The sequence below is a fragment of the Cavia porcellus genome, unplaced genomic scaffold (assembly GCF_034190915.1).
Source record: "Cavia porcellus strain 051 isolate PalLab524CR breed Dunkin Hartley unplaced genomic scaffold, mCavPor4.1 scaffold_6, whole genome shotgun sequence".
Taxonomy (NCBI): Eukaryota; Metazoa; Chordata; class Mammalia; order Rodentia; family Caviidae; genus Cavia; species Cavia porcellus.
In genome coordinates this window covers 54,470,406-54,497,220 of record NW_026947489.1, presented here as the reverse complement: position 1 = coordinate 54,497,220, position 26,815 = coordinate 54,470,406, and the positions used below count along the sequence as shown (strand labels likewise).

At 36.3% G+C, this 26,815-nt stretch overlaps 1 protein-coding gene and 1 long non-coding RNA gene across 2 annotated transcripts in view; one reads left to right on the top strand and one right to left on the bottom strand.

Annotated features, from left to right (window-relative positions):
* LOC134476450 (uncharacterized) overlaps window positions 1-24,974 on the top strand; it is a 33,667-nt gene extending 8,693 nt beyond the window's left edge. Inside the window, exons 2-3 of the long non-coding RNA XR_010048119.1 lie at window positions 23,841-23,912; window positions 24,773-24,974. This is a non-coding gene — a long non-coding RNA (uncharacterized LOC134476450). The remainder of the gene's footprint in view (window positions 1-23,840; window positions 23,913-24,772) is intronic.
* Window positions 1-26,815, bottom strand: part of Cntnap2 (contactin associated protein 2) — a 1,917,858-nt gene that overhangs the window by 925,619 nt on the left and 965,424 nt on the right. Inside the window, exon 9 of the mRNA XM_063250667.1 lies at window positions 24,800-24,949. Within this exon, the coding sequence (XP_063106737.1) occupies window positions 24,800-24,949 (150 nt within the window). The remainder of the gene's footprint in view (window positions 1-24,799; window positions 24,950-26,815) is intronic.

The following is a 26,815-nucleotide window of genomic DNA, read 5'->3' as shown; positions in this document are numbered from 1 at the left end:
TTCTTTATAAAGATCAAATGACAGGCAAATCACTCTCCTAAGGCTATTCTCTTCATTTGTAGCGTAAATGAGAAAAACAGAAATTAAATAAAGTTTTTACTACTGATGTGAGTACCCCAATAAGACAATAGATTTCTAGCTCATTCTATTGGAAGCATTAGTTCTGCCTGAGTCCTGTTCATGTATTAGTATTTAAGACAGTAACTAATCTCAGGAGTGTTGATGAATAATACACTTATAAACCCATTCATTAAAATCCACATTGCCTCTCCAACTAAGCAAATTTTACTAACATAAGTCAAGAATCTACCAAGTATAAGGTAGTACAAATTGTTGCTCCAACACTTATTAGTTCTGTAAGTGCTAGAAAGTCATTTAAATTGTCTAAGCTTCAGCGACCTCATCTGTAGAACAGAGATAATAATATGCAGTACTTTTTGCACGATTGTGAAAGTAAAAATCAGTGTTTGGAATAACAAGTATTGAAAAAAACATGTTTTAAAAAAAGTTAAATAATATCAACAATAAAAAAGGTAGGAATTCATAGTAATGACATCCCTCCATATATCCTAATTCATTAATTTTGACCTGGATGTGAAGCTGACCTGGTTTTTACACCTGCAAACACTCCTGTGTGGAGTGCAGTTTCCTCAGTGGGATAGATTAGCAGCAGAGTCGGTGGTCACAGTGAGTGACACCATAATAGAGGGCTATTACTTCTGTCGTCTCCAGACCCCTTCTTATCTTCCTATCCTTGACTTTCCTCTAGGGTTATCCTCTTCATTCCCAAACCTGTGCATCAGTTCACTTCTATTCCTATCAAGAAGGAAGCAACCAAACTCATCAATATTTTTCAGAAGAAAAAGTTAGTCATATGTTAGGTCTGCCTGTTATAGAAGGTATTTATGGTCACCAGAGCATCTTCTTCTTGCTACTCAATTTTTTGGTCATCCTTAGAGATGTTACTCACAGGCAGCACACAGGAAGTTGAGCCATGAATGGCCAGGAAGGTATGCATGCAGCAGACACTCAAATACTTTCAAATATTTCTCCCACCAAGTAAATAAAAAGGCAAGTTATTCCCAGGGAGGAAGGTCAATGCCAAGGGATGGGCAGTGGTTTGCTTAGGATTTGTATATTTGTAGCATCAAAGCCACCAAACACATTTAAAGTTAAAGAGAAGTAGGAGGTAGGTGAACTAAGAGTAAGTGATCATTTGATGTCCAAAAGGAGACAATGGGTTTGATCTAGCAATGATACTCAGATTGGGAAGACCAGAGTTAGACATATCTTAATTTTAGAGGCAAAGATGAAAATAAGAGTATTTATGCAGATTTACTTTTGTAAAATTCCTCATTGATTTCACTGTGGAGGAAACGATGGCACCTTTTTCTTTCAAAAGAAAGCACAAAAGTGCACACCAAAGTCAGGACTTTGTTTCTATGATTATTTCTCAGTATTCTGTGGTTAAAGATAACTTGATGATGTTTTTGTAGATAACTCAGCAATAAACAACTAATATCATTTTTTAAATGCAGAAACTTCTGAAGGGAATCAAATTTAGGAAACTCAAGCATACGGCCCCTTAAAATCTCTTCATAGACAACCGAGCTTCATTTGAGATCCATGTGCTTTGACCTGAGGGATTCAAATTTGACCCGGATGACACAGGCATATCTGCCTTGCTTGATGACTTAGGTGGATAATTATTACTTGAGTTTAACTAGTAGTTATGCCTACACTACGATCAGGGAATGTCTACATTCTATCACTTTCTAGTTGCTAAAAATATGCAACTCCTTCTGTTATGGTATTAGTGATATTAGTAAGTGAAAACTGCACCAAGTCTCCAGGCAGCTAATAAAGGAACCAGCATTGATATATTAAATAATTAATTTTTGAAAAAGTTTCAAAAAATTGGAAAAATTCTCCATACATTTACTTCTAATTTCATTATAGCTCTTTGGTAATCTATCCAAAGTGAATAAATAAAATATTTCAAAAATTTTAGTAAAGTTTACTATACCCTTCCACAACACTTAGCTTATTTGATCATAAAAAAAATTATAAAAAGGAACCTTTTCTTTAGACAGCTCTCAAGAAAATTCAGACAACTTTAATGACTTGCATTGTGCCAATTTGCTTAATTTTTATTTGTTTTTACTAATCTGAACAAAAAGGCATTTTAAGAATATTTTTAAGCTCTCTCATCATGCCTCAAGTGTCTTTGATTTAGCCTTAACAAGCACCAACGCAAATAAATATTAAAATGTGAATGCATTAGATAAACAACAGAATCACAGGAGGGCTCAGAACTCAACCCGGCTCTGCCATGTTTCTCCAGCGAGCCCTTCAGCCCCTTCTCTTCCCTCTGTCCTTGATCTAATGCACTAAGCTCATTTAATCTTCCTTGAACAGTAAATCCCTCCTAGCAGGTGTCCCTTCATACAAATAAAACCACAGACCAACTTCTGTCTTTCAATGCTAATATCTCTCACTGGTCACCAGCACCCTTTTCATTCCTCCACAAATAGGAATTTTGTGTTGTGCTTGCCAGTAATCCCCCATACACATGTTGGCTTCTTCTTCCTTGTCTCTTCCTAGATTCTTTCTTCCTAGATCAGTTTCTTGTCAACTATTGTTGGAACACTACTTCCTACCATGTCCATGAAGAATCAAATAACTTGGGGGAACTATGCCACTTGCACATGCAAATATTAAAAATTGAGAGCCCTAGATCAAGAGGCCTGAGTGCTTGGAAGTCATTATTTCCCAAGCCTTCATGTTTGTGGAAAACTGATCATGAAAATAAATCAAAATATACATATATAAAAGAAATCTGCATTGATTGTTACGGTATCAAAATTACTTTTTTACTTTTCATTGTTCCTGTCCCCCCCTCCCCCTTCTTTTCTGTCCAGGCCATTTGGTTAACAGTTTTTCATTGTTTGTTTGTTTGTTTGCTTGCTTGCTTTGCTTTTCTGTCTTTGTTTGCGATGCTAGGGATCCAATCAAGGGCATCACATATGCCATCCAAACAGCAGACCACTGGACTGCATGTCTGGCCCTTGCTAATGTCTGACTGCTGATTAGTAGTGCTGAGTTCTTCTCCATGGTAAACAGACATCTGTTGAGTGATCCTTGGGACAATGCTCACACATAGGAGAGACAAAGCAGAGGTCACTTGTCTTTTTGAAAACATGCAACTGGTTGCTATTAGAGAGATACCTTCATCACACAACCAATGAAAACAATTTATAGAACATGTTCAGTTTCATCTTTTTCTCGATAAGTTCAAACATTTAAAATTTTGTACACAGAATAGCATACACCTTAATAGATTTAGTACAAATAGTAGAGGAAAATACAGTTAATGTTTCCAGTGGTCTTTATTCACCAATCAATACAGGCTAAGATCATCTGAATAATGCTTGTTTTCAGGGGCAGATTTCCCTCAAAACAAGCATACTGCTCTCCTTCATGCTTAAGATTTCTTCATCAAGTACTACCAAAACCATATCAGATTGACCTTAATGGGTGGGGTGTTGCTGGGCATAGCTCTCTTCAACTATGAGGTCAATAAGGTCGGCTGAGGGCTGGGGAAGATTCTGAGTTAGTGAGGCAGTTGATGAACTCATTTTTGGGTGAGCATGTCCTTGGAAATGCCATGAAGAGATCTGAGCTAAAGACTCAACAAAATTTCAGACGTGTTAAGGAATAACTCCATCAAGAAACTCCAAAAAAAACATACTGTAATAGTGGGGAGCCTAAGGTAGTTTCAGCTGGAAAAAACAAAGTAAAACAAAAACAAAACTAGCACATACCCTGCAATTAATAGTTAATTCAAATTATGTAGTTAGTTAAGCATAGAAATGTAAAGGCAACCGCAGGAGAATACATAAAAGTTAAAAATAGGCATGGATTCTCCTCCCAGGAAAAAGGTTAGTTAGTTGGACAGCTGCTCTTTAACATACGCACTGCCCTTGGAAAAACTTTAAATGCAGAGGAACCAGTTTTGTTTGACCTCACTTTCTTGTGAACCACTTAACAAGTTACATCTTTTAAGCCTATAGCCACAAAGCCACCTGTTTAAAACAAGTGTCTGTGATCTGCTTACTTAGACAAGACTACATTGAAGAGAGCAGATAGCACCTTATCTCCTCTTGGTGGGTGGATGCTGAGAGCTTTGTTCTTCTAACAGAGTCTCCCCTAATATCCTGTCTTTCTCCATGATTTCGTTCTATAATTTCATGAGACAAAGAGTTCAGCTTTATACAAATTATCTGTTTTAGCATCAAGAGGCCTCCTGAGAGGCACACTGTTTTATTACTCTACCTACCTGACCCCAGCAGAGATGCCTTCCTGTTGAAACATGGGGTGGGTGGTCAGCATTCTGGCCACAGCATCCCATACTAAGATTGCATTACTTAGCTCATTGCTTGTTTATTTTGAAACAGGTCATATTATGTCACATAGGCTAGTCTTAAATTTGTCCTCTCAAGTTACCCTCCTGCCTTAGCTTCCCAAGTATTGGGAAGTACGTCTCCTATGACAGAACATTTTCCCGGTAATTTTTTTTTTTTTTTTTTTTTACCATTCTTCCCTAAAAATAGAGCTCTTGTAATCTGAACAGGTCAATTGCCTTCATCTCCAAATATAGATTGATCTGATTTTCCATGGTGGTGGTAGAGAATGAGCTACAGACACCCACACCACTTGTGTGTATGTGTATGCCCATGTGTGTGTGCATTTGTTAGGATGAAGAAGTTGCTGTCTGATCTCCTGGTGAGGGGCAGACAATGGTCATCAGAGAACTTGTGTTTTCTCAGGCCAACACTAGTTGTATATTTTTCTGTTTCAATTTCAAGTTAGAACGATACAGGAAGAGGTGACCTGCTGTACCCTTACTTTGTAAAGACCGTATATTCCTTCACCTTTCCTCTATGTCTGTCATTATTTAATTTGGGGTCAAAATTTCATGTTTAATAAAAGCATGCTAACATTAATTATAGTTTTAATGTTCAACTCCAGCCCTTCCTGTGAGAGATTTTGTCAAAGGGCATGCTAAAAAGTAAGTTTCTGTTGAGCTATCTATTCAGTTCTCAACCACTTTTACAACATATACATAAATGTTCTCTACATAATGCATATGTTACATTGCATATATATGTATATACTGTATACATGTATATAGTACACATACATACCTACATATACTTTATACACACACACACATATATATATATATGTGTGTGTGTATATATATATATACATATATATATATATACAGTGCTAAAATCATAAACACTAGTGAGAGAGTGTAGAAGTGCATAAATTTGTAGGTGAGAATGTACAATGAATGATACAGATGCTACAGAAGACTCTGGTAGATGCCCCTGTCCAATTTTTTAAGTGAAAGTACTGTATGATCTAGCAATTTCACTTCTAAGTAGACACTTAAGGAACTAAAAGCAAGGAATCAAATATATTATTTGTATACCAATTATATATGCATTTCTTACAAAAGCCAACATAATAAATAACCCAAATGTTCATATATAGAAGAATTCATAAGCAAAATGTAGTCTGTACATATAATGAAATTTTATTCAACCATAAGAGGAATAAAATTTGGGTAAATGCTGCCCCACAGATTATCTTGAAGACAGTCTGATAGGTGAGATAAGCTAGACACAAGAAGACAAATTCTGTGTGGTTCTGCCTGTGTGAATTAGCTCAGGTATTCAAATCAGTTACAAAAAGCAGAAGCATGGTCACCAGAATGTCGGGGAGAGAGAGGCATGCATGATTACGTTTTAACAGGCACAAGGTTTCCATATGGGTGGTGGAAAGTTCTGCAGATCCACTGTGGTGATATGTACAAAATAAATAAATGATGTACACAAGATAAATGTATTAATTAATTAATGCTATCAAACTCTAAACTTTAAGATAAAGTGACAAACTTTACTTCATGTATATTTGGCTGAAGTGAAAAATTCTTATTACATTAGAAATATTGGTATCTCTTCCCTTACTCTCAAATTCTTCTTCCAGTCAGATATTTTATTTGTTTGTCCTTTCAGTAAGACAAGTACAAGTAGCAGTGGCCACAGAAGGTAAACCCAATAGTGTGATTTCACAGAGCAATGCATAAACATTTCAATGCAGGAATGTTAAACAGCATACACTACCATGCATTAGTTTTAGCTCTTTTTAAGTATCATAGTTTTATTTCTCCCAAATCTTTTGAAATGTTTGTTTTAATAAATTTGGAGGTTGTCCTCCCATTCCTGATATAGAATTTTAATGACGTGTTTCTATAGTGGGTATTTGTGCTGCTTCAAACAATGAAACTGCAGAAGTGATTCTCTGCTTACCTTCTTCAGTGACAGAGAAATTAATTCTACTTTTGAAAAAATCACTTTATGTGTTAAATAATTTAAAAGACTTTTTCTCTGTAAAAGAGTTGAGAAATAGATCATGTATGTTTCTATGGGACAGCATATGCTTACAATATTAAAAATAAGTTTTGCAAAGATTTAGCGCAGGTTGTATAAGGAAAATTCGAGCGTTAATTAAGGATTAACTAATGTATTATAAAGTATATCTTTGACCTTGAAGCTGATGTCTAGGGAATGATCATACTAAATTATACTTTCGTGTTACACTCAGATAAAATACAAGATTGAGTAAATTCCATGTTTAATGAGAAATAGTGTGTCTTAACTTGCTTTTCTCTTGTTGCTGGAACAAAATTTCCAACACCCAAAGTTAAAGGAGGAAAAGTTTATTTAGCTCACAGTTTGTGAGGTTTCCAGCCTGTAATATTCTGGCTCCAAGGCAGGGTGGCACAGTTCAAGGCAACAGAAGACAGCAAAGGTACCAAAAGCAAAAAGGGAAAAAAAGTCTCTTTCCCCCCTTACATTTTATAAAAGCTACCAGCTCTATATTGGCCCTCAGGTGGGTGTGGCACTCATGCCATCTCCATGCCCTCCTCTACAACAGGCTCAGGATGTTTGCAAAGTGAGGATGCTGTCCCCTGCTGCATCACTTCCTTAAACTTGTAAACATCTTAAGTTGACACGGTGTACAATAGTCTAGAACAATAAGCCCATGTTATTTACACCCCAGGATGTGAAACTGCTGAATTACTTATTTAAGCTTCCAGACTTCTCAAGTTGACATGATGCATCAAACATTACAATGTATCTGATACTTTCTAATTAATAAGATTATAAAAAATTGTTTCAAAAATGAATAATAAAAAGGGCTGGGGATAGAGCTTAAGGTGAAAAGCCTGGGTCCAATCAGCAATAAGAAAAAAAATACAAATAGAATCAATCAAGGATTATACAATGGAGTACTACTCAGCTATAACTAAGGATATGCTTGAGGTTTTTATAGGTAAATGAATGCAACTTGAGATCATACTCATAAGTCAATAAGTCAGACTAGCATTTATAAATATTGTATCCTCTATTGTAAAAAACTGAAAGAGTAAATACAATCCAAAATATACAATAGATATTGCAACAATGAAAGCCAAAAAATTGCTTAAAAGGAAAGAACAACTGGTAAAGGGGAAAAGGGAGAAGAAATAAAGGAAAAAAAAAATATATATATATATATATATTATACAATATAGATAACTATACCACTAGTCTCTGTTAGTTCAACAAAAAGAATAGCTTACTTTCATTGTTTGATTGCTTGATCATTTTTTTCATGATTAAATCTTGCAATCTGAACAATTACTTTGAAGGTAACAATATTCAATATATTAATTAGTGTTAATATCCTATTATTTTGATTTGAAATTCTGTAACATTTTTATTCTTTGTTTTGTTTTTAAAATAATAAAGAAACAAAATAGGACATAAAAAGGCAACCAAAATGTTTAATCTACACATTCTTCTTAAATGAAGTAATACAAATACTTCTAATAGAATAGGTAATATGTGGTAAATAACCCTTATTACTTTATTGAGCAGCTGCTCAGTGAACACTTGGCATGCCCCAGGCTCTATGGTAGATGCTGATAAACTGAGATGAGTAAAGGTAGTTCCTGTTCTCCTGAACATTCTGATGTAGCTTAATTGTTTTAAAAATTATAGATATCATTGCAAGGCCGAAACTAACTTCCCTGACCTTCTGGTAACTGTACCAGTGAAGTGATCATGGTCACATTCTTATTCTCCTTGTATTTTAACCATACAAAAACTAAAAACTGTAAGTAATCATTTATCTTCTGAGCCAAATAAAAACTTGGGTAAAAACCAACATAAAATTTGAAAGATCCTAGTATTTTGGGAAATGGTCCAATAATTTTTCTTTCTTAAATTGAAATTATTGCATTAGGCTTTAGAAGGGGAAATAAAATACAACTGGGAGTGACTGAGATGTATAAATGCATAATTAGATAATAGTCTACCACTTTTTAAAAACACTTAGCTATATTACCTAAATTATTTTTTATAAAAAGCTTCAGGCTAAGTCATGGATAATTGAAAACTTTCCAAGAAATAAACCCACATAAATGAATCACCCAAACTCAATAATCTTAAATTTAACAGTCATATACAAATTTTCAAAAATTGCCCAAGGAGCCGATAAATATTGAATATCATTTTATGAAGTGAAATTGAGCACACAGAGTATAATCAAACTCAAAGTTAATATCAATCTTTAATATTAAGTACAGAAGTTGTTACAAGACTGCTAATTATCTCCGATATTTATTTCCTTCTCTTGCATGAATATAGACGTTTACTGGGGCATTTTATTACTGCATTTCACTTGCAGCTGAGTGTAGCCATGCTGCTAACTATTAACTTTTAGCCAATGAAATCTTTTCATCTACTTGTTGCATGAGACCTCTGGGAAATGGCTTTAAAGGGCCAGGGCCAGACTTTCCCTATTTCTTCTACATTTTTTATCAGGAATTTTGATAAGGTGCTTTAATTCCGGCTAGGGCTTTCAAAGTGCCTAGTGAATGTTGAGAATGGAAAGACAGAAGTATAGCTTTCTGACTCCATGGAACACTACACCAGCTTCAGTGTACCCACTGTTGTTTTTTTCTGTACAGAGAAAATCTCTGTCTTAATAATTTCTATCATTCAGAGCTGGACCTAATCCAAACTAATGTCATATTTGATGTTAGACTAAAAAATAAGACATTACATGTGACAACTTACAACATTTTTAGAATTGACTCTAGTAGGTATGCAGCCAGGAAGGCTTGAATATTATATTATATTTTTGGAAAGCTTGGAGAATTTGTTACACCATAGTAAAATATTTGGTCAAATTGCCAACTGGTGTTCCTTGGAAAATAAACTTACTGCCAATAGAAATTAATGCTAGGAAATGCTCAAACTGGCATAGATCAGCTTCTTTTTGTTGTGTTAGCAATGTTTCTGAGACAGAGATGAACTTGGATTAGAACCAGGCAGCTTGGAGGCTGTGATAAAAGTGAAACTGCTTTAAATGGAAGGTGTCGTCTGTGTATGATGCAAATCTAAAATGATGGGAAGATCCCCAATCCAGGAGCTGTAATAGGTTAAGAAAACTGTATGCTAAATAGATGTCCAGAAATCAGAACACAAGGCTACCAAGAGATAGTCTTAGAAGGAAGTAAAATTATATCCCCAAGATATGTGTGTGTGTGTGTGTGTGTGTGTGTGTGTGTGTATAACTTATCAACTATACACTAGAAGATTTCTGTGGCAATAATCAGATTAAGGATATCATCACACAGGGTGAGATTTCAGAACTAATTAACTACACATGCTCCTCACAGACTTTTAATAGGTTTACATAATGTAGTTGAATCTTCATCCCAATTTTCTACTTGCTTTTTTTTTTTTTTTTTTTTTTTTTTCTTTTTAATCGGTACCAGGGATCGAACTTGTGACTGCCTGCTTGCAAGGCAGGTGCTTATGCCGCTGAGCTGAATCCCCAGCCCCTATCCCAATTTTAAAAACTCATGAGAAAAAAAATTCACTGACTACACCCACCTGCCAAATATCCTAGCACAGCAACATAGTACACCAGAGTCTTAGTGCTTCAACCCTCCTTGGTCTTTGACTGACTGGGAGTTGTGGTTCACTGGCTCTGCTCACATTTCCAGAACATCAAACCATATATCACTAACCCGGAGAAAGATGAAAAATAGAAATTTGAAGTGTGTTTTCTGCTGAATGAGAATTGCTTTTGTACCATTATAAGGTCAAAACATCATAAGTCAAACTCATCAGGCACCATCAATCATCCTGCATTGAAGAACATTGCAGAGAGAAGACATGGAATATACAGAGGCCCTGAGACAGGGGCACAGCAGTCCAGCAACTCAGAAGTTCAGTGCTGGGAGGAGACAGGAAGAAGGGCTTTGTGGGTGATGTGTGCAGCACAGAAAGGAGCTGAACTCTTGGATCATTGTAGTGTAGGTTATTACATTTGTTGTTATTGTGAGAACAATAGGAAGTCTTGGAGAGCTCTGGCGACAATGACAAGAATAGGAAAATTGACAAAATCGACCTGAATCACTGGTTGGAAAGGGAATAGAATAGAGTGAAATTCTCAGAGAACAATCAGGAACTTCTCATGTGCTCCTGGAGAGAGACTCTCATATCCTGGTCTTCACTGAAGGCAGCAAAACAGAAGAGAGGCAGGTGGCTTATAAAATTACTTACGAGAGGGGGCTGGGGATTTAGCTCAGCGGCATAAGCACCTGCCTTGCAAGCAGGCGGTCGTGAGTTTGATCCCCGGTACCGATAAAAAGAAAAAAGAAAAAAAAAGTGTAAAAAAATTGCTTATGAGAGGAATAAGTAATGAATGTTTAATAGTTAAGCCCTGGCATAAATAAGATTGTGGAAGGAATGAATGTGCTCTGTGAAGATCAAACTGTCAAGACATTCTGTACAAAAAATATTTTCTTTCTATTTTAGTAAACCATGTAATTAACATTTTTCTCATGTAACTTTATTCTTCCAAATCATGACTTTTAGTGGCTATATAATGTTCCATCCTATACAGCTATCCTAATATCTTTTAGAATTTTTTCTGTTATTATCTATTGAAGGTCTTTCTGGTTGTAGATGACTGTGAGATTTCAACAAAGTCTCTTATACTTTATTCCATGATCATACAATTATAGTCATTATTTATACTCCTTCAAAACTATGTGAATTAAAATTTCTAGAAATGCAAATTTATGGTATGTCCTTAAATTTTAATGAATTTGATTTAAAAAGTAATCCAGTGCTAACTGTATTATATCTTCATTTACAAATTAGATAAGTAACTGTTGGTGGTGAAGCTGAATTGTGTCAACTTGAATGCATTGGGAATTACCAAAGGAATTAGTAAAGCACATGGTTGAGTGTGTCTAGGAGGCTCAGGAGAAACAATTTTCAGTACTACATATGGGCACTGGAACGTTCTCTAACACTGTTCCCTATTCTAGTTCTAAATCCCCAAGATCTAGGTACCTTGTTCTATTTTGCTTTAGACCTTGAAGTTTCTGCCTTAGAGTCAGCCAACTGCTGACTAAATCTCCTGAAACTGAGTTAAATTAAATCTCTTCTTTAAATTGTGGATACCAGGTACTGTATCTCAGTGACAGGGCAGCTGACTAACATAGAAAAATTAATACCAGAGAAGTAGGATCCTTGCTGTGACTACACCTACCTATGTGGTTTAGAAGCCTTTGGAACTGGTTTGTGGGAGGAGTTTGGAGAGGTCTGCAGACGCATACTAGAGAATCCTAGAATGCTGTAAGAAGAGTCTGATGGCTAATTTGGGTCAGAGTTCAGAGGACCGGAAGGCTAATAGCAACATGAACATAGAGGTCGTTAGCGGTTGGACTGGATTATATAGGTGTCACATTCTGATTAACAAAGTTAACTATATTTTACCCATGTCCTGAGACTTTTTTAGGAGAGGGAAATTAAGAAAGGTAGACTAATTGACTGTCATAGGAAATTTCAAGGTGGCTAATGTTTATACTGTGGCATGGGCACTGCTAGCTGAGTTCAACTCAATTTATCATGAGAATTAGGGCTAAAAAGTGAAGCAAAAATATCTTAAAATTTTAAGATTTTTTTGTCCTAGAAGTATTTTTTCCTAGAAGAAGACATGTGCAAGGTGGGGGCCAGAAGGGTTGTGGCTACTGAAAACACTAGCACCAAGAAAATGCAATCAAGTACTTTTTACAACAGGAGAAAAAAGACATCTTGAGGGCATCTCAGGAATTAGCAATGCCCCACCCATTGCTGAATGCAAGGTACAAAAATGTAGATCTTTCACTTGGAAAGAGGGCTCCTCAGTCCCCTGCTCAGTGAGTGCTTCCTAGTTAACTGGTTTCCCTTCACTTCATTTCACTGTAGTCAGCCATTGGTGTACGTGAGGCTGCTGCACAGGTACAGGAGTGCCTGGCCACTGTTCACAATGACCGTGGACATTGGTATTTCCTTATGATGTTGATTTTAACAGCATACAGAATGCAAGAGAAGGATTCCACCAAATTTCAAAAGAAGGCTTGGAAAGCTGGACAAGCAGCCCATGAAAGGACATTTCATGAAGCTGTGGGAATGAGGTAAAATGTGCAGTAAAATGCCAGGAAATGAGAGACACCAGCAACGTGAAACATCTGAGGAAATTTACAGGCCATCGTTTGAGAAAAACCCCAGAAAGAGACTATATGGAATGCAACCAGCAAGGCCGTAGTGGTGGGACTCACAAACTCCTCTGTCACTCACATCTCATCACTGTGTGTCCCAGATGCCAGCCATGGACTGGCATCTATGGGACTTAAGATGTCCCTGCTGGCTTCAAAATTGATTTAGTCCCCTTTCTTCCCTTTTGGGATGGGAATGTTCCTTCTGTTCCATTGTACCTTGGGATATTACAACTTTTTAAACATTTTTACAGAGTTTCATAGATAAGAGTTTGACTTGAGTCTCAGCAGTGATTTGACTCGGACTTTTAGAAAATGCTGGAACTGTTGAGACCTTGGTGGAAGGAAATATTTCATTCTTGGGTTTGTGCACACAGTAATGTAACATGGTCAGCAGCATTATTAACTTGTTAGTAAGTGTACTTGGAAATAAAATGGTTTTTAATGGGATGTATTTTGATGCCGAGGTGATAGAATACGGAACGGCACCATTAACTTTACTTGTGTTAACTTGTTTGGCATGAGAGCCTCATTAGTAAAGCATATTTCTGGATGTGTGTGTCTGGAAAGTCATGGCAGAGCATATTTGGGATCCATATTGGTCTCTTGCTACATCTTCCTCAGTACTCCTCCCTGCTCTGCTTATTTATCTCCATGAACTGAGCATCTTTGCTCTGCCCTGCTGCTTGGTCATGAGGATTTTTGCCCTGAATGTAGCTGACCATGAACTGGCTCCCATGAAAACATGAAAGTTGGAAAGTTGGACAAGCAGCCCATGAAAGGACATTTCATGAAGCTGTGGGAATGAGATAAAATGTGCAGTAAAACTCCAGGAAATCAGAGACACCAGCAACGTGAAACATCTGAGGAAATTTACAGGCCATCGTAACATCTCCCCTTTAATTTGAAGGTGCCAGTTGTATGCCTCAGCCATTGAAAAACTGACTAATGGGCTGAGTAAAATTTTGCCAAAATTTCTTTTATTAAACATGAGTTCTCATTGACTCTCTGGTATCACTTAATCTTATAAAAATGCCCACTCGTTTGTTCACTTTCCAGCAGGGATCCTTAATTCACCACTTGCTACTTCTTACCTCCCACCATTGTCCTGTATTTATTTTCTAAACAATTTTCTCTCTTCCAGTTCTTACCTTCACTTTGAGGAACTTGTTATCAAACTCTCATGAATATCTCTTTTCTTCCTGCCTTACAATCCCCAAACAATTATCTAAATTAGTGTTTTTATGAAGTGTGAAAATGACAAGCACTGTATTCACTGAGGAATCAACTCAGTAGTTTCTCAAAATAATAAATGAGAGTTCTCATATGATAGAACAAATGCTAATCCTAAGAAGTCCCAAAGAGAAAGAAAGACAAATGTTCCTGTAAAAATCTGTATGAACTGGTTCATACCAGCACCGTTCATAACTGCCAAAGGTCAAGGCAGCTACAGGCCCCCTGACTGGTGAATGGATAAAATGTTGTATGAATGAATAACAGACTATTATTCAGCAATAAATAGGAATAAAATATAAGTATTTAAATTTAGAAAACTACATTTGAATAAACTTTGAAAACATTATGCTAAGTAGAAGTAGCTAGTCACAAATATAACTTGTTACGTGACTCTATTTACATAAACTGTCCAGAATAGACAAATCTATAAAGACTGAAAGTGGGTTAGTAGATATCTTAAAATTGGAAACTTCAGAGTGACTTTTAATGAGATAGATAGATCTATTTTAGGGGGTGGAAATTACCTGAAATTAGACTGTGGTGATTGCTATAAAATTCCATGAACGTACTAAGAATCTTAAATTGTACACTTTAATTGATGAATTTTTTCTACCGAGTGATTTAAAAAGAAATGAAATTATCTGGATAACTGTTTAAAATGTTGGTTTCTGGACCCTACTTCAAACCACCTGAATCAAATTTTTACTAATGACACAGGCAAGACTTTTTCTAAAGCACTCTAGAAGCTTCTTGTGTAAATTAAAATATGAAAACTTGTTCTAAACATGCATTATCTTAGCAAATACCCCAAATCTTTCACTTGGTGGTCTCTTAATACACTTTTGCCCTAGCCTAGCAAATAGCACAATTACTTCTTTTTTCTAAAATTCTAAACCAGTTCTAAACACCTGCTTCACTCAACCTGAGAGTTCACATTTCCACCCTCAGGCTTGACTAAAATTTTTCTTCCTTTTCATCTCTCAGCAAATGTTTTCACACTGTATCATCAACTACACATTTTCCAGGAGCCATTCTCCCCACAACATGTATTTTTCTGCCCTTCAAATATTTCTTTCTTTCAAAGATTCAGTCTAAGCCATGTATACATATTGAAGTCTAGATTCATGTTAATTTGTTCAATAGCCCAAACGTAATAAGAAAAATTCTGAAGGCATTAAAAGACTTTCTGAGCCTGCCTTCATGAACATCCATGGTCATATTTCCTAATTTCCCACTGTTGTATCTATTTAAAAAATCTGCAAAGAGAGGTCTTTCTTCAGAACCTCTAGCTTTGTATTACAAGAGGAAGTGGTTTTTGTAGGTGGTACACATCAGGGCTACATAGGTGGCGCTGGTGCATTTTGGGCATTATGTGTAAGTATAGAAGAGTCTGGAAGATCAGAGATTCAAATAGTGAAGAGAGTTAGAAATTTATTTATATTGTTGGTGGGAGAGGTATTTAAAAGCAATGTAATTTTAGGACCAGCCTTTGGCAGCCTTGAATGTTAGTATACCTTAATTTTCATATCCTCACCTCGTTTCCCAAGTCTAAAAATACTTGCACTTTTATCATTAGAGATTCAGCCCCTTTAGGATCCTGAAGGTCAAAAAGTCGCACAAAGTTCTCTAAATCTGCAACATTCCTTTGGAGAGTAGATATTGGTTGGTAACAGTATACTGAGTGCTAGCTGGATGCCAAAGTAAGTGAAAACTCAAAGTAGAAAGAAAAATTTTGAAGAGAAAAAGTAGGAGTATAACAAAGGCTTTTCCATTGGATTATTTCATGAGTAATAAGACTAGAACAACTAGCTTCCTTTTCTTTAACTTGGATCATCTTTAAAAATTTAACAGCAGCAAGGTTTCATAACCAGTAAAAACTGACTTTCTAGTTCAAAAAGAGAAGTTTCCAAACAAACAAACACATAAAAAACAAAACTGATGCTCTCCAAAAGAAATTAAAAACACAAAGAAACCAAATAAATAATAACTGATTATTGTGATCACAGGCACAAGATTCCATTTGGTTTTGTTTCTGTGCATATAGAAATATTATTTGAAGTTTTAAGAAATTTTTAAAAATTAGTGCCCTAAATTAATCTTTTCTTTGTAATACAAAAAAAAAAAAATACAATGAGAGAGAAAATACAAGCAGTAACTTTATAAAACACAAATTTAATATTAAACACATGCATTTAGAACACTTAGAACCCTTGATTAGAAAACTGTTAAATCAGTTCTTAGTGTCTGTAGATTAAACTAGACAACTGCTTATCTTGTCACTTGAGATGCCAAATGCAAGATATATAAAAGTACCCCAGATGGTTAGTTTTTTGTGTTAACTTGAAAAGCTGTTAGTGTACAACCTATTCAATAAGACAGTCATTTAAGTGTGGACATGGAGATATTTTCCAGATGAGGTGAGCTCGGCTCAGTTTCTTTCAGGAAAATGAGACTATCCTTGATAATATAGATGGGCTTCATCCAATCAGTCAAAATGCCTTAAAAGCAAAGCAAAAGTTTCCACAGGCATGCTTTTAGAGCAATATATGTCAATGAGAGAATCATATATATTATGTAAAGTGAAACTGGGCATGGGACACTGAGGAAGGAGGATTGAAATTCTGAGCCCAGCACAGGCAATGTAGCAAGATCCTACCTCAAAAAGAAAAAAAAAAAAAAACAAAAACAAAAACAAAAAAAAACTAAACAAACAAAAACTAGGAGTGTAGCTTAGAGGTCCTAGGTTTAATCAACAGTGCACACACACACACACACACACACAAATAAATAAGTAAAAATTATAATTTTACAAAGTTGAAACATATGGAAGCAGAAATTCTACACTCTCTGAAGTTCAAGCTTACATCTTTTTGGTCATGTTATATCACCTGCATCTGGTATAATGTCTCAGCTATACTAGGACTTCACAATCCCTTTAGATATAAATAAATGATAGCAGATTTCAGTTCTATAATACAAAAGATAAATGGAAAATGGAAACATCAAAGCATATTTGGAAGCAAAGTCTAAGGATTTGGAAAACAGACTCAGAAAAAGATAAAAGAGATTGAGAATTATTTCGGGTAGCAAAGAAAAATTGAACATTGATCTAATTACAATTCAAGTTTGAGCACTTCTGTTCACAAGATGGGAAACATATTTTTCTTTTGAAGGTATTTATCGTGCATACCTTTCATATGACAGAGAGTACACTTGCTCAGCATTTATATGATAAGTTTGGAGGATTTATTTACTGCCAATAAGAGTTACATACACAGCCCCAGGTGTCAAGATGCTCCTTTGAACTCTCCTTACTGTTGTCTTATAGGAGCAACTCTGGAAACCCTTGTCCTGTCTCTGTGACTTCCAACCTGTGTTCCTCTGTTCAAGAGATACCATTCTGCAGAATTTCAGTGTGAGGACCCAAGGACATCAGGATGATATAGTTTATTATTCATCCTGTGTTATCCTGGACACTAAATTCTAGAGGGACCTTCAGAGCATTCATTGTTTTGTATACATTGTTGTTTTATTCCCAATGTTATTATTACAAAATTTCTTTGACAGTGGCAGTGTCCCACTGCACTGAAACTCAAGGTCAAATTAATAAACCCCTGGGGCTGGGGATTTAGCTCAACGGAAGGCAGTCGTGAGTTCGATCCCTGGTACCAATAAAAACGAAAAAAAGACAAAAAAAAATTTAATAAACCCCTGTAATGTCCAGGCTGACCGGAGAAAGAAAGGCAGATTCTCTGCCCTTGTTCCAAGCCTGGCCTTGCTCCCAGGCTCTTGGTTTTGCATTGACTTTGTGTTCCTTTCCTGATTCCTAAGTGGGCTCCTTATGCCTGTGTTGTGTTTCCTCACCAACGATGCCTCTTCCTGTCTATGTTTTGTTTATTCTATGCAAAGCCTTCTCACCTTTGCCTTCAATGAGTGCTCACTCTTTCTCAAGTGTGTGGGCACGTCATTATCTTAGACATGTTTTTCATTGAATTCCTTGCAAATGTGTGTTCAGTCCTACTTACAGGAAACAAAACTGCACTTGGAAATTCGATCAGCTTTGATGTTTTCATCCTGTACTCCCTGGATTTTTCTACTAGTGCTTTGTGTTTGAATACCTCTATCCTTGAGTTACCCTCCTTTTTCACATTTAGTTTGACTTTTAACTCCTATATGATCCATTTTGGAAAATAGATAATATAAAATTAGAATTATGAGTCTTGTTTAAGAAATCTGGTAGGAAGATAGATCTTTCTCAATAAGGAAGGAGATGAGAAGATGGAGGGAGATGAGAGGGAGGTGAAGAGGGAAAGGAGACGAAAACAGAATCGAGACATTTATACACCTGCACCAACTACCAAGTAATGTAGTCATTATGTATGGCAAAGTGCACAAATAAAAAATAAAAGCTTAATAAAAAAAGGAATACAGTGACTTCCCATTAGAAAAAAGTTACAAAAATTTCACTGAAAACTTGTTATGGGCTTAATTGTATCTTCTGACATGATGGGTTGAAGCTGTGAGTCCCCAAGCTTGTAAAGATGGCCCAATTTGGGAAGAGGGTACTGGCAACATAATCAAGTTAGGAAGATGTGGTAGTGATCATGATGGTCCTAATCCATTGTCTGCCGTTCTTACCAAAAGAGGGAGATCTGGACACAGAGCCCCAAAGAGTAAAAAAAGATGTAAGATGGAGACAGGGCATATATTTGTAAACCCAAAAATGCCAAGGATTGCTGACATTTCCCAGTGGCTACACAAGTCAAGAGATCCATCCCCAGAACCTACTGAGAGCACGGCCCAGTTGACACCTTGGTTTCAGTCCTTCAGCATCCAGTACTGTGAGAGACCGGCTATAGAAGGGTTAAGTTTCTGACCAGGGGACCTGGCTATGTTGGAAAAGCTCATATTCACAGTGTCCTGAAGTCAAGATGACACCACAGCTGAGGCAGCCCCCGTGGGCTGCTGACATTCCTATTTCAGAGCAAAAAAGTTATCATTCTCAGAGATCAAACAGTTCTCTTAATTAGCAAGATTTACTCTTCTGTTCTAATTTTGAGGGTTTTTTTTTGCCTCCAATGCACCCTCCTCGTCTTACATCCCTTGAATCTGTGAAAACCCAATAAATATGGTGATCCAGAAAAGTCCTTATCTTCACTTGCAGAGAGTCCTTACTCCTAAGAGAGTTCTGACTTTCCTGGACTTCCCACAAGTTGTATTGCATTGCCTTTCTTTTTACTTAAGTCATTAACATACACTTGTTTTGGTCTTCTTTTCTTTAAGCCTGAATGTCAGCTGGCTCACAGGAGAGCATGGGCTGGCTTATTGGTTTCCTCCAAGCCCACAACTGCCACTGGGCTCATGGGAGAGTGCATGGTGGCTTCTCAGTTCTGTTACAAGCCCATGACTGCCACTCGCTCACAGGAGGGCACCAGGTGGCTTTTTGGTGCTCCTCCCAGCCCACATGATTATTGCTGGCTCATGGGAGAAGCTGATACATTCTCTTTTGCAAGGCAAAAAATGAAGCTATAAAAAAAAAAAAAAAAAAAAAACTTCCAAATAATAAATTTTTGCAGGTACAACCCCAGGCCTGAAGAGTAGTCCTGAATGAAGTACTGTGAGACCCCATACGTATCCTGGTGATGCATTGTGCTACCCAAAGTGTTCCAAGATTCTTAAGAAGTCTCTTTTAAAGGCTTGTTCATGACTAATTTATGAAGTATGTTAGAATTTTAAGGAAGCATTTACACATTCTAGTATGTGCCAGACTGAGGACTGTCCTATATTAAATGATTAAGAAACAAGAGAGCTAGAAACAAGCTGCCAACTGGATGGTAGGGATGTCATGGAATGAAGCTTTCCTAGTGACATTAGTGCTCTTAGAGACCAGACATTAAGCGTGTTCATGCTCTTTGTCTCTCTGTTTCTGTCTGTATGTATGTCTGTCTGCCTCTCTCTCTGTCTCTCTGTCTGTCTCTGTCTCTGTCTCTGTCTCTGTCTCTCTCTCTCTCTCTCTCTCTCTCTCTCTCTCTCTCCCTACCCATGCTATGCAGATATGATGAGAAAATGGCAATATAAAAGCCAGGAACCTTGTCTTTGAGAGACAATAAGTTTGCCAGCAACTTGATCTTGCACTTCCAGCTGCTAGAACTGGGAGAAATTTCTGTGCTTTAAGCAGCTCTGTATATGGGTTGTGCTCTAACAGCTGGAACTGATGAGACAGCTATATCCTGGTGGTTCTGGATTAGTAACTAGGAAGGGTGTGGCCTCTGCTAACCTCACAAACGCCCGTGCTGCCTCCCCCTGCCTTCTCTGCACAGCTCCCTACTCCTCTTTTCTTTTGCCACTCCAGTGTGCTCCATACCCCCTGCCTCCCCCGTGCTCCTCAGAACTCCTTCTCCAATGAAATCAACTCCATTAATTCCTACCACAGCTTTGTTTCCTTTTTTTTTATGTGATAGCAAAGAGAAAAATAAAAACAACAAGGCTAACATAGGTAGAAACTTTAAAAATTTTTTCTGTTCTCTCTTATCCATGGATCCTGGCCTTTGTCCAATTGCCGACTACTAAGTAATCAGTCAATGAATAAATATGATTGTCACATTTGTTATTCTTAAAATTAATAAAGCATTTAATTATTATTAATTATTAATCAATGATTAATTATTTGTTATTAAAATTTATAAAGCATTATCTAAAGGAGTTCTAGTTGAGATATAGAGATGAAAGCTAACCTCTTTTGTGGAAAAAACACCACAAATCACTAGTATCCTTCTTATTTTGTATATCTTCAAGCAAGAAGAGAACAAGTGAATCCTCAGTGATTATGTATATGATTGGGGTGTTATGAAAGAGAATTGAGATTTTTCCTGGGAATTTCAGGGAACAATCACAAAGAAGAAAATGTACACTCCTATGTGCAACAACCAAGCTTGCCAGCGAAAAGAAATCAAAAGTCCAACAGACACAAAGTACAGACGTAGGAGAATGGATAACAAGTTGACTATTAGAAAAATTTGTGTAAAGCTTTCTGAGACAAGGAAAATCACAGTTTTTTCCTCTTTATTTTTCTTTCTTTAATAGCGCACAAGTTGACAAAAGACCTTTAACTGAGCAATACTATGAAGATTCAACTCTTTCTTGGAATAGTCTTTGAATCTTCTCAAGATTTAAGATAAATTGGAGAGATACTCAGTATTTGGGGTCCTCTAGCATCACATCCTGGTCTTTGCACATCATGATATGAAATATTCACAGACGGGATTATATTGCCATGAAATAGATGAAAAGAAGAAGAGAAAGCATTAAAAGATTCATCCACTGAGTAGCAAACCCATGCTCCAAAATCAGATGTGCATGATGCCAAAGCTTATGTTTTACCTCAAAGTCAATTCTTTACTCTCTAGTATTTATTAAGGTGTGTCCATAATAACATCTGAAGCTTACAGAGTATTTTTCAACACAGTGTGAAGTTTTATAGTGCACCTGTGTGCTGCAGTTGAAGCAACAACTCAGAGGCAGTTCACTTCTAATGGGGAAGCCAACAGCTGGAGACCGGTATGGATATTAGATCAGATACACTGTAGCCACTTCAGAGGTAGCTACTTGGAGGAATTTGTTGTCTACTCTTAGCCAACTTATTGAACACCACATTGGGCTTTTTGTGTTAAATTAGTACTTTATTCATCAACATCAATATTAGAGAAGAGATCTAAAAGCTGAAATTGAATATAAAAGTCATTTGCAAAAATCTCTTAGAGATGCCCCAGCCTGGTATGAAGATGGTGTCAGAACCCAGTGAGATCTGTGACCTGAGCCCTGATACCTGGCTCAGAAGTGGATCTCTCTGGGGTTAGCACTGGTTCTGAGGACACCTGAACCCTATCATTCAGACTTGCTGCTTCTTGAGAATATTTTATTTAGTTCTGGCAAAGAAGAGAGCTGGACAGTAGTTGAGCTTCCCACACAGTTTGCATTAACCATGTTGAGCTTACTTGCTAGTAAATGTAAAAATCACAGGCACTAAGTCTATGACTTCCTTTCATTGCTCCCTAGCTATAAAGCTAAGGAACATTAGCTGATTCTCATGCATCTCACATTTTAGTGGTTGATGCTATTTCTCCAAAAGAATACATAGTTGTACATGCAAGCAGGTTCTGGCTGATCTGTAATTCAATTCTTTACATTATTTGTATCAAAATCACTTGAAATCTAGAATTCTTCAATTTTTCAGCATACTATGTCTGAAAGTTCTAAAATTAAGGCCAGAGATTCTATCTGTATTGCAATGAGTTCTCCTGTGGTTCTTTTATATGGTGAGGATTCATTCTAGGAGGATATATTTTAAAACATCATGATCATTTGCTGACAGTGCATCCATAAAGCAGACCACAAATCCAACAGGAAGTCCTAATTGCTAGATTTGAAAACCATAATCTGTAAAGCAGTAATACCTAGCACACCATAAAGTCCTGCATCCTATGAACTCCAAGCCACAAATGTGTGGTTACAGTCATCTGCTTACCCATCTAGATCAAGGGAAATGGAAGCTGCTCTCAGTATTCAGCAAGCCTACCCCAAAATAGTAATCTTCTAATAAAGACATGGCTAGAGATTGTCGATAGCTTTTCAACAGACAATTGCGATCTATTTTCTATGACAGTAGTGAGGGCTGTTGGCCAAAAGCCAGTCGTACTGAATATATTTAGGGAGGGAAACAAGTTTCATTACTAAGTTGCTTTCTTTTCTCTACATCAATCAGCCCGAATTCATTCACTTATAAGACATCTTGTCCGACTTTCATCTATTCATCAAATATTTACTGGAAAACTTTTTAGAATCAATGTAGTCTTACCTTTCAATAAACATCATGATAGATGAAAGCAGTGTAGAGAAAGTTTGGGACTTTTGTCTCTTAAGCTGTCACTCATGAGAGGGAAAAAAATTGCCCAGTTAGAGATCTTGTGTTCAGAAGTTCGCCACAAAGCTCCTAGGGCATCTGCTTCTTTCTCCAGAAAACTTGGGATAAAATGTTTGTCTTGCCTATATTACAGATTTACTAATTCACTCATAAATATTTATAGGTCATTTCTTAAATTCCAGGAATCTTTCTAGGACCCTTGGGGATATGGTAGGAAATAGTGCAGACAACACAGGCTGTCATGTGGGCTTACTCTAATAACTCGGAGGAGACCAAGACACGTACTGATATGTAAATATGTATTTATATAACCAAAGAGCTATACAAATATGAATAGAAATATTTTCAAAGGCAAATACTTATCCAGATGTATTTTTAAAAATTTAAACCAAAGCCTTTCTTAAGAATCTGATGCATGGCTTTTATATTTCATATTGTATGATTTGGGATGAGAAAGACAATCTAATGGCAAGCTATACTAATCTAAACTACGCACCTAGCACTTTAATAAAACATGTCTCCATATATCATTCATGATAAAATATCATTTTCTGGCAAGATGTATTTTGCTACTTAGAGGATAGACCAGGTCACAGTACAATACACTTTCTTCCAGAGTAGAGTCTTCCATTTCATGAATTATGTTCATTGCTTGAGAACCAAGTGTTTGTAAATGATGGCTTCTCATGAGGTTGCCCATAGTGGTCGTATTGTCTCTGGCTCTGAGCACTCAAAGCTGTGTATAATTGCTTTTCTTACAGTGTGGGTTGGTCTTACTAGCTTACTTCTAACAAATTATGTATATAAGAGTGGTAGAAGGTTACTGTCAAGATTATATTATAAAGAAACAATAATAAAAACCATGACTGTGCCACATGTTGGGAATATTTTTTCTGGCTTTCTGACTTTTCCCCTCTCTCCTTTCCTTTTCTCTGTTTCTATATTTCTCTCTCTCTCTCTCTCTCTCTCTCTCTCTCTCTCTCTCTCTCTCTCTCCAATCATAAGTAACAGAATATGCCTGCAGAAATACACCAAATGGAGAACTGAGGAGTCCAACCAGCACCGAAAGACCATAGGGTATGTGAAAGATTTCCATTACTCTAACAAAATATCCGAGATAATTAACCTATAAAAGAAAAGCAGTGCTTTTTCTGAGTTACAATTTTAGAATGTCTAGTCCATGAATGGGCATTGCTTTTAGCCTCTGATGGAGGTGAGAAGTCAGAAATACAGACTGTACAGTGGAACAAACTGCTCATCTCATGACCGAAGCAAACATAGAAAGCAAAAGGGACCATGATCCCACAGTCTCCTTCAAGGCCCCAGTGGCCTAAGGACCTTTTGAAAAGCCCCATCTCTCAATAGTTTCACCAGCTCTCAGTAGCACCACCTTGGGGAGCAATGATTAATACATGGATATCAGGAACCATTAACACTCAAGCTGTCTCAGGGCATGTGAGACCTGTTGGAAGCATTCCCTCCAACTCTACAAGGCTTCTAATAATGAAGCTACAGTTCGGAATTTGAGTGAAACCTAGAAAGAGACCTGAATTAATACCCACCTAAGCTGTTTCTGAATTCTAATTCAAAGATCCTGTGAAATAAAATGTTTGCTGCTCAAGAAAGTAAAGCATGGAGCAGTTTTTGGATGACTCACATATACTCTCAGGACCTGACTCTTGAGGATACTATTACAAAAATGAATGGTAGTCAGAATCTCATGTTTTATACTCTAAAAACCTGAGTTGGACTAAAAAACATACAGTGACATCTCACTGATATTTTTATCATGGAGAAACACAAATTTTCAATTCTATTTAATTCATTGGAATTACAGATTGCTATATCCTGGGGTTTGTAGTTTTAAATACACATACTCCATTAAATATGAGTACTTTCATATTTAAACCTTACTGTATTTTTTTTTTTTTTTTTAGGAAGGCCAACAATAACAACTTCCTTACCTCCAAAGAAGTACTTCTCGCCAGTTTTCACTTGCAGAGGACTGTTCGTTCGGACCGCTGATGCTTCATCTCCATCAATCGTGAGAATAGCAAAATTCTCCTTGGCTAAGAAACGAACCTCATGCCACTGTCCATCATTCAATCCAGAACCTGGGAGGTGCAAAATAAAACTTGCTTTAGTTGGGCACAATTGAATTACATGTATTATTTAAACACATTTACAATTTACATATAATTATATACATATATTTACATATAATTACATTTGCATACAATTTAAATATACAAAATTTATATATAATTTAAGTATACAAATATAGCAAATATATAAGAAAAACTGAATTGAATATACACTTTTTAGCAAACTCTGCATATACACACATATACCATATATACCATATGCACATATATACCAAATACAGTTTTAAGTTGACAAACCATCTGTGGTACATCTATAGAGCACACTGTGAAGCTTTGATATGCAATGATTAAAGCAATTAGCATATCTACCTTTGCACTTATTTGACATTTATCCTGAGTGATGGTTTTGAAATTTACTCTCAGTTATTTTACAATTTAAAATTCATGGTTACTAACTACAGTCAACTAAGGAGTCAAAATGACAACTTGTTAGAAAAAAGGAGTAAACACAATTTTTAAATAACATAGTTAGTGCTTTAGAAATAAAACTAAGGTATTTTCATTTAAGAAAATATAGTGCTTCTTGTAATTTGGATGATTCAGTATTTTTTTAACATCATAACTGGTTATATCTTCCACTGGACTAAATAAAGGATAATACAACCCAATCAGGTAAATAAACAGGACTGAAATCCTTTGGTACACTGGGGAAGAAGAACAGGTTCATAAAGTCCTTTGAGAGATGAGGATAAGAATTTTAATTTAAGAATTTATTTTCATGTTAAATTTGCCTTATCCTACTCTTGAATAAGAAAACAGATTTGTGCTTTTTTACTTAATAGTTCTTTATATAAAATATTTTTGTACTGGCTATTTCCTTTCAATAGCCACATTTTTAGTTACAATTTACATAAAATAAGTACTATAGAAAAATGCATATTTGGGGCTGGAGGTTTAGCTCAGCGGCATAAGCGCCTGCCTTGGAAGCAAGCAGTCGTGAGTTCGATCCCCGGTACCGATAAAAAGGAAAAAGACAAAAAAAAAAAAAAAAAAAAAAAAAAAAAGAAAAATGCATATTTATAGTTACCTATGCTAACTCACTACTAATGATACGGAAACAATACCTGATTACTTATAAACAAGGCATTTTTGCAATTGAGTAGGTTATATTTCAAAAAAAAACAAGAAAAGAATCCAATAATATCTACCAACAACAATCACATTTGTTTGCTAATACAAAGACATTTGAAGATAGACATTCTTTTGATCTCTCCACTGGATGGACATGGCTTAATGACTTGTATCCAGTTTACAAAGAATAATTAGGAAATTAAGGCACAAACAGCAAAGCAGCCATGGAATACAAGTATCTGGAGAGTTTAGGAAACACCAAGAGACAGAGAAGTCCAATGAGTCAGAGAGTCAGGGCTCTTTGTCCAATGCTGGGAAGTATTATTTTATGACTAAAGGAACAGGTTTTTGTTCTAGTCTGCTCCAGATGGCATAATCTGAAATTCTCACATAGAAGTTCCTTGAGGATACATTTCAATGTCATTAAAGAAAAAAAAAAACATTAACAAGTAGAGATACTTAAAAATAGAACCAGAGTAAATCAATGAAGCACAGATGAAAGACCTAAGCCCTTGATAGTTTACACCAGCCGGCTGTGAACCACACACAGGCCATTGCCAGCTCTTTGCTACATGTTTTTCTATAGCCTGTGAGCTAAGTATGGTTTTTACATTATTAAGTGGTTCAAAAGAAATCAAAAGAGGGATAATATTTAGTGACATGTGTGAATTTCATAAATCCAAAGTTTAATGTCTCCATAAAACCTCACTGAAACATGGTCAGGCTCATTTGATTATGTATTTT